Below are 16,618 nucleotides of genomic sequence, written 5' to 3' on the forward strand. Positions count from 1 at the left end.
GCAGACTTTATTGTGTTTTGTTCACCATCTTTATATTTGAAATCGTTTATACATTCTGAAAATGTGGTCTGGCATGTCAAAGAGGACTTTACAGCGCCCTGAATGGTTTTAAAATGATTATTTTGAAGAATTTCACCTCGTTTTATGCAAAGAATTTGTTAAACTATGCCTTTACTGTATACATTTATATTCTATATAAATAGTTTCTGTGGTGATCACTGTCTCCTTTTTTCTGCAGAAAAGATAATATGTCTCATATTATTTGACAATTAAGATCTCTTGGGGCATCCTTACCTGTCGTGTTTGACTGACGTCCTCTTCCACAAGCGGGGATAGCGAGCTGTACTCCACAATAGAGGAGGAAAGGCTGTGGGCGGGCAGGCAGGAGCACCGCTATCCAATGGGACTGGGGATGGGAGGGAGTTTGGCGAACTCCGGCTTTGTTCTAACTTACTGGGACTCCAGCACAATATGACTGAAGCGTCTGCACCGTTATTCTACGGGACGGTGCGTAGGCTCGCTCGCCTGCATACACTTAACACCGCTGACTTGCGCTCCAACTTTGGATAAACTTTTTTTACGCATCTCCAAGGAGTCGGGAACTTTTATTTTCTTTTGTCTTTCATCGGATTGTCTGATTTCTTCTTGAAAATTCTATTTAAAGAGTTGAAATGAGACTTTCCTGAGCTGCAGGAATCATTCTCTCCGTTTAGAGGATCTTTTTGCAATTAAACGGCGCGGTGCGCAGGATAAAATAACACTTCTGGAGCACTTTGGTACACTGACTAAGCGTGGAAAGAGTTTCTCGTTGAGTTTTGTCTGCACATTTTCTGGAATACAATGATTTAGTGACTCGTCCAAACTCAGTAAAGTTGATGCATCATAGGCATGAACTCTGTCTGAGAAAGGTGGACTGGCTAACTGACCATGGCGCTCACAGGTATGGGCTCAGGCCGGCTTCATTTGATTCTACTGATGTTATGGACTCTGTCGCGGTACTCAGCATCCAGCCAAGTCCGTCAAGAGTTTCAAGTCCTAGAGGAACAGCCCATTGGCACCTATGTGGGCACGATAGGGACCAAGCCCAGCTTCACGTACCGCTTCAGCGAAAATCACAAACTTTTTGCAATTAACGCCACCACGGGAGTCATTTCCACTTCATCTGTGATTGACAGAGAGGTTTTGCAAAGTGATGTCATCAACGTTGTGGTGCTGTCCAGCCATCCCACCTACCCTACTGAGGTCAGGATAGTAGTTTTGGATATTAACGATAACTCCCCGGTGTTTCCAGACGCGTCAATTGTCGTGTCTTTTAAGGAGGACGCCAGCAGCGGCAGGCAAGTGATCCTGGACACTGCTACAGATTCCGACATAGGAAGTAACGGAGTCGATCACACCACGTACAGAATAGTGAAAGGCAACGAGCAGAGGAAATTCCGCTTGGATATTACAGTCAATCCTAGTGGAGAGGGGGCATTCTTGCACCTTGTTTCAACCGGAGGCTTGGACAGGGAAGTTACTCCCTTCTACCAGCTCCTGATTGAAGTCGAGGACAAAGGAGAGCCGAAAAAGTTTGGCTACATGCAAGTAAACGTCACTATTCAAGACATAAATGACAACCCCCCGATTTTTGAGCAGGACCAGTATCAAACCAGTGTTTTTGAGGATGCAGCTGTAGGTTCAAGCATCCTGCAGATTACAGCATCAGATCAGGATGAGGGAGCAAATGCCGAGATCAGGTACTTTTTAGATGATGGGACACCTTTCCAAATTGACCCCAAAGCAGGTACTATTATAATAAAAGAAGGTTTGGATTATGAGAGTAAAAAAGAATATTCTCTGACTATTCATGCTGTAGATAATGGGGTGCCCTCTCTGTCAGGCAGAACAGAAGCCACTATCAAACTTTTAGATGTGAATGATAATGACCCTGTCGTGAAATTCCGTTATTTTCCCACTACTTCTAAATTTGCCTCTGTAGATGAAAACGCACAGATTGGCACAGTTGTGGCTTTGCTTACCGTTTCAGATGCAGACTCCTCTACAGCTAATGGTAACATATCTGTTTCAATCTTAGGAGGCAACGAGCAGAGGCACTTTGAAGTGCACAAATCTCCTGTGCCCAATTTAAGTCTGATCAAAGTGGCCAGTGTGTTAGACAGAGAGAGAATTTCCTCATACAACTTGACTGTGTCTGTGTCAGACAACGGTAAACCGATGGCTAGGTCTTCTTTTGCTAGTCTGGTTATTTTTGTGAATGATATCAATGATCACCCACCCATATTTCAGGAGACGGTGTACAGAGTAGATATCAGTGAAGATATACCAAAAGGCAGCTACATTAAAGGGGTTTCTGCAACAGATGGTGACTCTGGGCAGAATGCCAACCTGCGCTACTCCCTTGTGTCTGGAAATGCTTTGGGCTGGTTCTCCATCAGTGAAAACAGTGGTCTGGTAACCAGTGCTGCTTTGCTGGATAGAGAAATAGCATCTGAAATTGTGCTCAATATTAGTGCCAAAGACCAGGGGCTGCAGCCCAAAATGTCTTACACTAAACTGATAGTCAACATCACAGATGTGAATGACCAAGTGCCTACATTTACACAGAGCACCTATCATGTTTCACTGGTGGAGCACGCTCCGGCCGGCACAGAACTGGTGGTGCTGTCTGCCTCAGATGACGACCTTGGGGCCAATGGAACTATCCGGTTTTCATTTGATGCAGAGACGCCAGCCAGCGTCCAGGAGCTGTTTCGCCTGGATGTCGTGTCAGGGCGATTAAGCACAGGCGTGGAGCTTGACAGGGAGGATCAGGCCTCCTACTTACTCCACATCCAGGCAGCAGATGCAGGCAGCCCCCCTTTGCACTCTGTAGGAAAAGTCAATATCACCCTTTGGGATATCAATGACAATAGGCCAGTTTTCTATCCTGTACAGTATTTTGCAAATGTGAAAGAGAACGAGCCCTCTGGTTCTTATGTAACCACGGTTTCAGCCACAGACCCCGATTTGGGTAGGAACGGCACAGTCAAATATATAATTACAGCTGGAGACTCTTCCAAATTCCGCATTAATAGCAATACAGGCAAAATTACCACACTGGTGCCCCTGGATAGAGAGGAGAAAACTGCTTACCAGTTGCAGGTGACAGCAGCAGATGGTAGTGGCCTGCGCTCACACACACCGGCCATTGTGACTGTAACTGTAATAGACACACAGGATAATCCACCAGTGTTCAGCCAGAAAGTGTACAGCTTTGTCATGTTTGAAAATGTAGGTGTTGGGACAGTTATAGGGACAGTGTCAGCAACCACAGTTGATTTAAATACAAACATTTCATATCTGATCACCTCAGGAGACCAGAGAGGGCTTTTTGCTGTCAACAGTGCAGGTCAGATCACAGCATCAAGCCAGATAGACAGAGAGGAGCAGGGCTTTTATCAACTCAAAGTTGTAGCCAGAGCTGGGGAGATCACAGGAGAGGCCTTTGTTAACATAACTGTAAAGGACTTAAATGATAATGCTCCTCATTTTATTCACGCTGTGGAGCATGTGAGCGCAGTGGAAAACTGGAGCACAGGTCATGTAATATTCCAGGCCAAAGCTTCAGATCCTGATGAAGGTGCAAATGGCATGGTGGTCTACAGCCTCAAACAAAACCCCAAAGGACTGTTTCATATTCATGAGAAGCATGGCCTCATCACGCTGACCGGGCCGCTGGAGATCACGACAAGTTCCTATGAGATTGAAGTCATTGCATCAGACACGGGAGTCCCTCAGCACACCTCCAGCCTCATCCTCATCGTCAGCGTATACGACGTCAACGACAACTCACCTGTATTTGACCAGCTCTCATACGAGGTCATCATCCTGGAATCTGAGCCTGTCAACAGCCGTTTTTTTAAAGTGGAGGCCACTGACAAAGACTCCGGTCTCAATGGCGAGATTATGTATGACATCGCTGGTGGGAACACAGGTGATGTGTTTGGCATTTTTCCAGACGGGCAGTTGTACATCAAAGCGGAGCTGGACAGAGAAATCCAGGACAGATATAACTTGGTGGTTACAGCCAAAGACAGGGCTGTGGAGCCGCTGAGTGCCACTGTAAATGTAACAGTGATTCTAGATGACGTAAATGATAATCGTCCTCTCTTTAACAGCACCAATTATGTGTTTCATTTTGAGGAAGAACAGAAGAGAGGGTCGCTTGTTGGGCAGGTTTTTGCTGAGGATAAGGACTTTGGCCCAAACAGTGAGGTCAGATACACATTTGAGACTCCACAGCCCAACTTTGAGCTGAATGCCATCACAGGGGAGTTGACGAGCACTTTGCAGTTGGACCGGGAGTCACTCATGAGACAAAGAGGCGCCGCTGTGTTCAGTTTTGTGGTTGTCTCGTCAGACCAGGGTCTCCCCAAACCCCTTAGAGACCAGGCCAAAGTGCAAGTTTACATACAAGACATCAACGACAACCCGCCCAAGTTCACCAAAGACATATTCCAGGCCTCCATCTCTGAATCAGCTCAAAACATGACACAGCTGCTACGGGTCTCTGCCTCAGATGTGGATGAGAACAAAAATGGACTGGTCCGCTATCACATCGCTGAAGGCAACGAGGAAGGCCAGTTCACAATCGATAGTAGCTCTGGACAGGTGACTTTGGTTGGAAAACTTGACTATGAATCCACATCTTCATATTCACTAAAAATCATAGCTGTTGATGCTGGGGCTGTGCCCTTATCCTCCTCTTGTATGCTTAGCATTAGCATCTTGGATGAAAATGATAACTCTCCCATCTTCCCTAAATCCTCACTGTCGGTTGACGTCCTGGAGAACATGAGGCTAGGGGAACTGGTGGCCTCTGTGACCGGCACCGATGCAGATTCGGGTCAGAATGCAGACATAACGTACAGCATCACAGCCACAAACAACCATGGCACTTTCAGCATCAGCCCTAACACTGGCAGCATTTTTTTGGTTAAAAAGCTGGATTTTGAAACGCAGTCATTTTACAAACTCAACATCACTGCAAAGGACAATGGCAGAACTCCCCGCTCCTCATCCATTCCTGTGGTTATTCGTGTCAGGGACTTTAATGACAACCCTCCCATATTTACCGCTGGAGACATTTTCAAATCCATCCCTGAAAATCTTCCTATCTCTGCCTCAGTTATGACCATTACAGCTCAGGACACAGATGCAGACATAAACGGCCAGCTGCAGTACTCGATTATTCAGCAGATTCCACGGGGAAACCACTTCAGCATTGACCCAAGCACTGGGCTTATATACACCAGCAAGGAAATTGACAGAGAGTTCTCAAATCTCTTTGAGTTGACAATCAAAGCCACTGACCAAGCAGTTCCAGTTGAATTTCGTCGCTATGCCCTGAAAAATGTAACAATATGGGTCACGGACATTAATGATAATGTTCCCACTTTTGTGTCCCAGAATGCACTTGTGGCTGAGCCTAACATAGTCATCGGCTCCATCTTGACCACAGTGGTGGCCTTTGACCCGGACGATGGTGCGAATGGGGAGGTGGAGTATGAGCTTGTGGAAGGTGACTCGGACACTTTCATCATGGACAGGTACAGTGGGGATATTCGCCTGGCGTCCCAGCTGGTTCCATCCCGACTCATGTACACCCTCACAGTGTCAGCCACGGACCACGGCACTGACCGCAAGACCTCCAGAACTGAGCTGACCATCATCCTTCAAGGAGTGGATGGACCTGTTTTCTCCCAGCCCAAATACATCACCATCCTCAAAGAGGGCCAGCCACCGGGCACCAACGTCATCTCCCTGGATGCCTCGAGTCCTAGAGGCTCTGCAACCAAAGTGGAGTATTTCATTGTGGCGGTGCGCAGCGGCGGAAAAGCTGTGGGTCGCCTTTTCACCATCGGCCGACACACAGGAGTGATACAGACAGCTGCAGAGCTGGATCGAGAACAGGGGTCTGACCTCTACCTGGTGGATGTGTACGCCATTGAGGCAGACGCCAGCCAGCCGAGAACACAGCGTGCTGAGGTAAGGACACTGCTGACTTTTCTATTCTCTGCAGGTACTGGAAAGCCACCTTATATTTTGCACTATTGGTCTACTTGATCTGTTTGGCAGGAAAAGGGCATGAACTCACCCACTGGCACTTGTTAGAGACATTTGGATTAAATAAATGTAATAAGCAAAGTTGGAGGGTGGGTGACTGTCCAAGTCACACATAAAACAGAGCCACCAATTGCATTTGGGTGTGCATTCATTTTCTTTTTTTTTACACACACACTTTGCATTATATTAAATCATAATTTTGTTGGACACGACTAAGAAAACCTTGTTCTTTGGCACGATAACTTTATTGTTCTCGTTTCCAAAGCATTCTAGCCATAACAATTCATCTTGAGTGTGGCTCCTCTAATATTTGAGTCTCGGAAAGGAAATGAGCATTGCATGTCTTCTGCGGAAGCTCCTCTAGCGCTTTCCTGAACTGAAATATTCTTATCAGCAGGTTATGAACTGCACAAATCAAAGAAAGACCACTTTTTAATTTCCCTACAGTTGACATAATTCATTCAAGGCTGCTCAATTTCAAGACCCACAATGGTTTCTTTTGTGTGTGAAGCAGAAATGAAAAGGAGAGCCATTCATACGGTGTTCCAGTACAGGTATGCATCATCAGCGCTGGTATTACTTTGAGCCTTTGGGCCTAAGGCTGTTTTGGCACTGGGGTGGTCTTTGGGTGCCTTTATACCACCAGAAATCGCTCCACAGGCAATAAGTGACCATTAAAATTAGTTGACCTCTTAAGACTTTGTAAAAGGATCAGGACAGAGAGAATGAAATTTAAGCTTTCCATTGATTTTCTTTGCATTATGCGATGCACTGTTTTTAGGTTTTCTCTGAAGGAGATGGAGTTAATTCTCTCAAGTGTCATGTGGAAACCCTAAGGCCAGTTTGGTTGACTAATACCTAGCCGCTAGTCAAATTAAAAGCAAATGTGATTCTATATATGTTTTTGAAATTTTAGCCAGGGCTTAAAATACCATGTTGTTACAGACTCGATGACACACATACCTCATATATTTAAAGAAAAAATGTGTTTCGTGTTAGTGCATTTCTGAGGATGCCTGATGCAAAATGATTTAGGAGTTTAGGATTAGCAGTTCAAGCTTGATGCCTTTTCAACCAAGACGCATATTGAAACTGAAATCCAATACAGCAATCTGTTATTTGGAGACAAACTCACATATTATTGAAATCAAGGATTACTTGGCAAAATCGTGTTAGCAGAGTTAACTTAAAAGTTTGCCCAGGCCAAATGGGAATATCAAATGTTCTCTCACTTTGCCTGCAGCAAAGATGGCAAACTACTTTCCTGCAGACTCTGCTGTCGGGCTAATGAGAGAATATAGTGCTTCACTGCTTCATTCCCAAACGTTAAACTCTAGATTGGTTTCATGCTAAGTTTGAACTTTCTCACCCCTTGGAGAGATGACTTTACCATACCACCTGGCCGAGTAGTCAATCTCTCCCGTTTGAGAAGCGTGAGATCTAATAACGTAGTGGAATTCAAATGACCGTCCACATTTGGATACACGGGCTGGTTTTTGTGCTGCAAGGCAATAAGCAGTCGGTTTTATGACCACATTTTTTTAACAGCACAGATGAACAGGTTCTGTTCAGACTGTTTGGGTCTCCTCTGTCAATGGGACCTCAATGCACAGTGTGGTACAACAATGTAAACCTTCTGACTTAGACTAATGTTTTTCCAGTGCAGTGTTTATACACCAGATACCCGGTAGCAACTTGGGGAGTATTTCCATCCAAGAGGTTATGACCCTTTCACATTCTCCATTTCCCATTTTCCCCATTGATTGGATGCATGAGAGAAAGCTGGCATTTTCTCCTGCACTGTGCACCACGTGTGATGTTTTGGAAACACTTAAACACAGAGAATCTAGTTGGACATGCTTTATCAGTGGCTGCAATCTCAAACAGCTCGGGATGTTTGTCAGTAATTGTTGGTTGGTGCCTTCTGGCAAACATCTGGGTCATATGTAATATCCAGTGAGGTCTTCATTTAACCAAACAGCGATTCTACTTAAAGTTTGTTAATCGTATTTTTGCTGTTGTCATTTTGCATTTGGAAATGTTTTTCCTATGACTTCATTACCCAGAGATCTGAGTTTCTTTCTCCTGTTTCCTACTTTGGGTAAATATGCTGGGGAAAACATGTCTTGGCGGCAGCTTTATCTATTGTTGATGAATTCATTGAGTGTTTAGAAGGATGTTTTTCATTTGAGTCAAAGTTTTGATTCATCACATCCTGGAATGTACGTGTTTACAGGCGAAGAAATATGTTGGTTCCACTTTGGGCCATCGGCAACATGACAGGAGGTGTTTATAAGCTAGACGAAACACCTGCAATTAGGGTTTATATGTTAACCGCCAAAAGTAAAATGGCCATTACATGCAAATGTCACCTGCCATGTGACAGTGGGGCTGCAGCAGACTATTGTTTATTATTGTTCTTTAGAATGGCAAAAGCATCCATCAAAATGACCCAGAAACCGTGTCTTGTATATTAAAATCATATTTCGGCATTACTCAGAGTCATAGCCTTTGATCAGTAAACGCTAAGTGACTGAACAGTTTGCTGGTTCTTAGAGGAGAAATGAAACTGTAGTTGCAAAAGCAACTCTGTCTATCTCCACTGTCTGTATTGTACTTTCTGGGTAAAATATGTCTTTGTACCCTTTAAATGAACTTAAGCATCCTAGACATGTCACACAGCTTCCATTTGTGTTGGCAGTTTTTGCAGACTTTTCATTGCCACCTTTCAAAATCTATTTTTTCTTCTTTTTCAAGTTGCATATTTGGTTGGAGCATTCCTTTGCATAAAGGAGTGAATGCTGTTGTAGAAACCAGAGGTCTTACTGGTCTCTGTTTCTTATCCTCTCTGCACACTCTCCCTTCATCAGCCTCCTCCTCACATTCAGATGCATCAGCCCCTATACAATGTAGTGCTACAACTGTTTTCTTAACTCACTGTGAATCAAAATGAAGTGCTGTTTTTTGGACAGACCCTCAAGTGCCACGTCAGGCCTTGCCCCCTCCTCCTAAAGGCATTGTTCCCCCCTTAAAAGTAAACACAGTCGCAGTGTTGAACAGGCCTTCCTTTGTTTTACTTTCGCGGATAAAGTGTTGCGCTGCCCCGGCCGCGATTCGAGAGGCTTTTATTATTTTTTTGTCTGTGCCAGCGTCTTTCTTTGGCAGATTTAGGCATGTGTATGGATGCCCCTGTCAGCCAGCTTTCCTCCCCTGTCTGCACCACTGAGCGACGCACAGTCAATCTGTTTGGGCTCATGAAACTGAGGAAAGAAAAGAGTGTTTTGGGAGGGTTGTGGACATGTCAGACGGTATTATTGGGAGTTGTGGGAATAAAGGAAGAGGTGGGGTGACGGGAAGCGTTATTAGGAGGGTGTTCGAAGTGCCAGACACAGGGACCCTTGCAAGGACATGGGAAGTGAGAGGCACAGTTGTGGTCCAGGATCATGTTCCAAGCAGGTTCAAGAAAGAGGGATCAGTCTGCTAGCAGGTTTTGGACATCATAGTCGGGGAATGCAGTCAGATACTAGGCTCAAATTAGTGTTGGTCTATTGTTATGGATAGTTTGAACTCCATTACTGTAGATTCATCATCCCCTCCTCGTTAAAGCTGTATATCTTCATGTCTTTACATCTCATTTGTATCTGCGTGCCTGTTTTGTGTCTCTGAGAAACTGCTTGTAGTCTCACTGTCAGATTCATAAATCTCAATGGTAGCAAAATGTCAAAGTCCTTTCGCTTTCTCCATATTTCATGATGCTGAAGCTCCTCTAATGTGAATTCTGAGGGAAATGTGATCAGAGGCATCGTTGGGGTTGTAGAGAAGACAAAAAAAGCCTCCCTGAAATACAAAACCTGTAAAGCCATCCAGGTCAGCGAGGCAGGAGAACAAGGTCACGTACATGATGATGTGATATGCATGCTGGTTCTTCTTTGTGCATTCGTGTCGTTTTGTGAGTGTAATAAAGGCTGAAATATTGATGACTACAGTTTCCACAGAAAAGAGGGAATATTATTACCGATAACTCCAGCTGTGCATTTAAATTTCCTGCATCAAAAAAATAGGAAAAAATGCTTTCATTAGATTTGAGTCATATGCAAGTTTAGTATGAAAATTTCATGTTTCTCAGAAGGCACATTTTACAAGAACTGGATGAAAAATGATGCAGAACAAACTGCATCCTTGTGTATTGTAATTCATGCTTTAATTGCGATATTTTGCTTGTGCACATGTGCTTGAGAGAGGGTGGTAATACACTATTCTAGCCATTACCCGGGTTGTAATTCACCCCGTAATCTGGCTGGACAAGCGATTTAAAATGGTGACCGAAGAGGTGACGCATCTGCTCAGCTCTCCTGGTAGGTGGTCTCTTTGGGTTTTGGGTGAACCTGTGAGTGAACTGGTGTTGGGGAGTGCTGGTTGTCTCAGAGCGTCTATTCGTTTTAACGAGACGCAATCGCTATAAAAGCTGAATAAACATTCACTCATGCGTAGACGCCTGCAAGCAAATGCTGCCAGAAACACACACACACACACACACACACACACACACACACACACACACACACACACACACACACACACACACACAATCTCACACAGACTCATGAGCAGAAATATGAAATGGTAGCAACAGTCAAAATAATTGTTTAATTTTAATTAGTATGATTATGTTACTGTCAAATAAGATCATTGAGAGCTCTTTTCTGCGGATTCAAAGTCAAATTTATGTCGGCCTTTTATTGTATTGAACTGTCTGTTTGCGTTTGCCTTTTATTTTGTGCTTTGCTGAAATTTTGCTTGTTTTACGTTCTTACAGATGCTTGTATTAGTGATGAAGATCAAAAATACTGTGCTATACATTTTTTTCTGAAGAGCTCTTGTACGCTAGAGTAGTTGCTACAGCAGGCCTCCTCAACATATGACTTTTTTCTCATAACACACACTTATGAAACTCGGGCCTGAAAGGTCAAGACCTGGATCATATTGTTCTGCTGTGCCATGTTCTATAAAGTTAAGCCAACCATCGCATTAGTAATGAAACGGCTAAAGTAACCCTTTTTTTGGCACAGAAACTGGTAAATCCCACAACTCACTTTCAGTTTTTCACCTGTTAAAATGAATAAGGAGTCAGATTCTTTAATCATGGTATAATCATAAATGAATCTCCATGTGTTGTGTAGCAGTTAGGCTTGAAACTTTCCTTTATGTTATAGTTGAATAGTTAGAGTTAGAGCTGGATCAGGTAACTCTGAACCATCCATTAGAAAGGCGGCTGTGGGTTCAGGCTCCTGGGGGACGTCCCATGATGCACTGAGCATTTATTCTCCACTTTGTCTTTTCACTCACGTTGTGTATGTATGCCACTACTGCAGCGGTCCCCAACCCCCGGGCCTCGGACCGGTACCGGTCTGTGAGTTGTTTGGTACCGGCCGCGAGAGTTGAGGCTCAGGTGTGAAATATGTGGTTTTCAGGGTTTTTATCGGTTTTCAGCGTTATTTTGTTATCGTTTTTATCGCTAACTCGGTTTTCCTGGGTCTCTTCACGTGTGTTATGAATAACTCTTCTTTTTTTCAGTTTCACTAGTTTTATTTTGTTGTATTTTTCCGCGACACCTTAAAGGCCGGTCCGTAAAAATATTGTCGGGCATAAACCGGTCCGTGGCGCAAAAAAGGTTGGGGACCGCTGCACTACTGCATGTCATTACCTTTTTTTAAAAAATTAATAGTTGTGTTTTGTCCTTGTCTCTCTACGCTTGTATTTTTTTCACTTTGTCCTTCCCCTCACCTTCCAACCATTAAGAGGAGATGGCTGCCACTCCCTGAACAGGGTTGTGATCTCTTCCTGTTAAAAGGGAGTTTTTCGTCCCTACCATGCCAAGTGCTTTCACATAGGGGAATGTTTGATTGTCTCTAATATTTTAAGGTTTTCCTTGGAATATAAAGTGCTTTTCCTAGCTCATAAAAGTTCTTAAATGTTAAATATTGTGCAAAAACAGATAATTAAAATAAAGTTCAATCAAGAAGTCAGGAACAGAGTCATATTATGTATCTGACCTGCAGTTCAACTCAGTCTTTTGGTATTTGGGAATTTGCAATGGTGCTTTGGACACATGTCGAATCCAGTAAAATAAACTGACATCCAAGTAAACGACATCACTGTTAAGATTTCACTGGCATTGTCTGAACTTTCTAACACTCATTGTATTGTCTTCTGCGGGAAACTGAATTGTGCTGGTGTGGTAACCCTGCCCTGTTCTACTCTAAACAGGTTAAAACAAAAATTATTTACATATTCTATTTAAAAGAAAAAATGGCTAACCGCTAAATTATGTTCGTGAAAGGAATGTACGTGTGTATTAAAAGAAAAATCTTTAACTCTGCAGTTGACTGTCCGCAACTTAAAAAAAAAAACCAAAATAAGTTTTTCCCCCTGCTCTGCCTCATGAAAAGTCAATGCAGGACCTTCGGTTAGAATAATAAATGAATGCGGCCAGAGCTGTGCATGCTCTGCAGAGTTTTGCATCATTGCGTTTATTTTCACTTCAGAGATTCATTTCTCTTGTTGTGTGACTTTGATTGTCATGCCTCATTTGGGAGGGGGTCATTCCTCTGTCTTAAGCACACATGCTCGGACCAAATGTGCGACTGAAATAGTATTAATCTCCGCTGGGAATGCCTTTCTCCTTTGGTCTGCAGGATCTGGCGTGATCAAAAGGGAGACCTTTATTGTTTGGTACTGTAGCAGGTGGGATTTCTTCAAGTGCAATCAGAAAGGTCGATGTGAAGCTGTGATCTAAAGTTTCCAACCTTTCCAGTCACTCAACCGCAAAAAAGTTAGATTGGGAGTAGCTGAAGTGGGAATGATCAGGTAGAGCTATGATTTGGTTTGTACATTTTGCCTGAGCAAGTGCTACATAAGGATATAAATCTTTGAGAGTATGACTACATCCCTGTGATTTCTTCATCACTCCTCTCTGCTCTGCTCTGACTGTGAAGGGACCATAAAATATACCCAAGTCTCTCCAGCTGAAAAAAAAATGTTCCACTACTTTCACTTGTAAAACGAATGGAGTTTGAGAGAGAGAGAGAGAGAGGCAGAGTGGTGGGTTGATTTTGGCACATATTCTCAGTGGTAATAATGGATCCCAGCTACAGAATGATTTGTTCTTCCACGTGACTTACCGAGCTCTCTAGCATCAACAAACACTCCACATGCAGAAATACACACAGCAAATTTCCATTGTTTTCAGAGCTCAGACTTGACTGTGGTGCCTGGTTGACCTGTTCGTCTGCTTTGTGTCCCAGAAAAAACAAAAAAGAGCTACTTGCTGCTCTTTTTGCTCATCTCACTTCCCTCTCCCTCACGTCCATCAGTGGCACCCCTTGAGTGACATTTGGTGCTTTTGGCTCACTCACAGATCCTCACATCTTCAGGGACATCAAACAAAAAGGACACAGAGAAGACTTCTGCTGTGCATGCAGAGTTCTCACGTGCACAGCAGAAATGCATAGCCCTCATCTCCCCTGCTTGCGGTAAGATGAGTGACCCGCAGGCAGGAAGGGGTATCTCCCACAGCCTGGGCAGATAATTTGGGATCTAGAGATGGAGGGAGGTGAAAGGAGGAGGGGTAAGGGGAGTTAAGGTTGGAGCTGGGAGAAAGGGAGGGAGGAGTGGAGTAGGACTTTAGTGTCAGGAGAAGGAGACAAGCAAAAGATAGACTGGCACCAGAGAGCAAGAGCTTGTGTTATTGTTATCTCCCATCTTATTTTACGAGTTTTCCATCAAGAGAGTCACTGTAGCTCATGCTCTGCGTGCGCCACACTTTTAACTTTATTAAGAGGTTAACCATACCGTGATTTAGAGTCTAAGCAGAACTTATTTTTTTATGTTTTGTAGCTGTGTTGTTGTGATAATATTACTTTTCAAGCTTGCAAAATCTTTGCAAGCTTTGTCTTGCTCAGTCTGCTGTGCAGGTCTTAACTCAAAAAATAAGCCAAGCTGCGGTTGATTTGCAGCTGTTTTCAATTTTAGAATTGAAATATTTCAGCTCTCAAAATGTCCCTGCATGACTTTTCCGGCACTCAATTTCTGTGCAAGTTGTTAGATTTTTAGAATCATGCAATGGAGTGTTAGTCGTAATTCTGTTCGTGCTCTTCATTTGACAGCTTTTTGGACGTTTCTTGGACTTTGAAAATCCGCTGACCAATCTAATGTGATCTAATGGGTTTTCCCCCCATATTATAGCTGATTTTAATGTTTTGTTTCTTTTTGTTTTCTAATCCTTTCTTTTTCTCCTCTTAGAATTGTGTACTGTGAATATTATGGAGTGCTACTGAGGTCATTACAGACTCACGCTGTGCAGCCAGACATTGTTTAAAACCACATCATAAATCAATATATCAGCCTTAATTTGATAGAAATGTGTACAATGTATTTTTTTTTAATAGCTTCAGCTGAGGAACCGAAAGAACAGCCTATGGCTGAGTGTTTAAAGGGTTGGTTCACCTAAAAAACAGAAATGTTATCGTTATTTGATGAACAAGTTAAAATAAGCCTAGAGAGAGATTAAAAAGATATTTATGTTTAAGGTTCTACTTAACTGACAGGTGCCTCTTATCGGGTGTTTCTGGGCAGATTGATTGCTTCTGAACCACCTTACAAACAATCAGAAAACTCAAGCTGCTTAAATTCCCCATATACATCCTCCTCCACTGGATTGTTTTGCTCAAACGCTGTGGTTGTTTGAGCACGTAGTCGAGTGCAACGTCCCGGGAAAATTGCTCGTGGTCACCAGGACAATAACTGGAGAGTATGAGCTTCACTTTGTAGGATTATTATCTCATTGAAGGAGATTCTTGGATCCGAGTTGTCTCCGTGCTGGCGCTGGTGCGCTGTATTTCCAAAGCAATAATCTTAAAGCATCTTTGATGGTGAAATCTCACAGAGTATGCTGGGTGCACGCTTCGCCTTCAAACGTTTCCGTCTTGCACGGCATACTGTGTGGCTCTGCATGGCAGCTAGCAAATGCTGGCCCTCGATAGCAAACAAAACACAGTGTTTACACAAATTTCGAACAACTGATCTGCTGTCAGAAACAGAGCAGCAAGAACTCCTGGCTTGAAATAGCTAACCATTTTGGTGAGCGCGGCCCTGCTCTCCCCTCCTTGGTTGGTCAGTTTAATTGAAACCAGCTGGTGAGGGTTCTGGGTAGCGATGCGCAGGGGTCGACTCAGCGTGACTCAGGCTTTTACCTGAGCTGCCCCCCTTTTGCTTTGTTGTCAGACAAAAGTTATGTTTTAAGTTTGTGATATCTCATGCAGCAGACTAAAGGAAAGTCTGACTGTTTTCAGCTCCTAAACGAGAGGGGAAAAGCTGTGGTTCTGGTTTCGATTACATTCGTTGACATTGTGCTATTTTCGCTTTTTTTTTTTTTTTTTTTTTTTTGCCCACTCTGTGATTTTCCTATGCAAATGGATGAAGTGGCCTAATTTCAGCAGGTTCTTTTGTGTCGAGGTGTAATTTAACAAACTGCTGCTCTCAAAGTTGACTTTATGGTCTTTCCTTTCAAACACTGTTGTTGACTTTGTATACATTTCTTAGTTATATGTGTGTTAAAGTGCAGATACGTGCCTGATTGCTCACATGCACGCGTCCGTATGCATGCCTTTAACCTACTGTTCTTGCATACTTTTTACCAAATTTTTCTGAAGTTATCCTGCTCGCTGTCTCTGGCACTGACATGTAGTTCACTGAGATGGGAAAAAAAAAACTAAACAGCCCACTGAACAATGAATCATCCGAAACATCGTCTAAACTTGGCTGGCCGGCTGTTGACAGACAGATCATAATGAAGTTTCCCTCCCACGACACTAAGATCTAACGGTATTACATAGAGGGTGATCAGATATTACATTATGTTTCTATCTGCTCCGGGGGTCTTCTGCTATTGAGGGCTTCACTTACAGTGAGGCGTGCAGACTGAGCGCAGATGCCTGTGGGTGTATGAGAGCAAAATAGCAACAACTCAACACTTACAATTCAAGCAAATCGAAATCTGCTCACGTTCTTCTTAAATAGCCAAAAAGATCTATTATTCTTCTCATTGAGTCTTTTTTTTTTTTTAAAATATTTGAGTCTCTTTGTAATCATTGTAAATGCCATACTGAGGTAATCAAAACAAATATTTATTCTAGGAAAATGTGAAGCAACTGAAGTGAGCTGAAAACAGTGCCAGCTTGCTCTCTGTGTTGTCAGTTTCGTTTCACTAGATGAAGGACTTTAAAAAGAACTGCACCTTTTTTGCACGTTAGCATTTTGGCGCACGTTTTCATGCATCTAACTGATGAATTATCAAATTATCAAGGCTATGAATAAGCTTGGACTTGACTCCTGGAGTGTTTGTTTAATGATCAGTCATACTAGAGTACCAGCGTCTCACCTGGAAATACCATCAACGACCTGCCCAGCACCCTGCTTCACACCCAGTGTCAGCTGACATTGGCTCCGGGGC

At 43.3% G+C, this 16,618-nt stretch overlaps 1 protein-coding gene across 1 annotated transcript in view; it reads left to right on the top strand.

Moving 5' to 3' along the window:
- The first annotated feature begins 340 nt into the window (after nucleotides 1-340).
- The window catches only part of fat4 (FAT atypical cadherin 4), a 100,323-nt gene continuing 84,045 nt past the window's right edge, over nucleotides 341-16,618 (top strand). Inside the window, exon 1 of the mRNA XM_026183531.2 lies at nucleotides 341-6,030. Coding sequence (XP_026039316.2) covers nucleotides 928-6,030 — 5,103 coding nt within the window. The 5' untranslated portion in view covers nucleotides 341-927. The remainder of the gene's footprint in view (nucleotides 6,031-16,618) is intronic.

Source organism: Astatotilapia calliptera, chromosome 2 (assembly GCF_964374335.1).
Source record: "Astatotilapia calliptera chromosome 2, fAstCal68.1, whole genome shotgun sequence".
In the NCBI taxonomy this organism is placed as follows: domain Eukaryota; kingdom Metazoa; phylum Chordata; class Actinopteri; order Cichliformes; family Cichlidae; genus Astatotilapia; species Astatotilapia calliptera.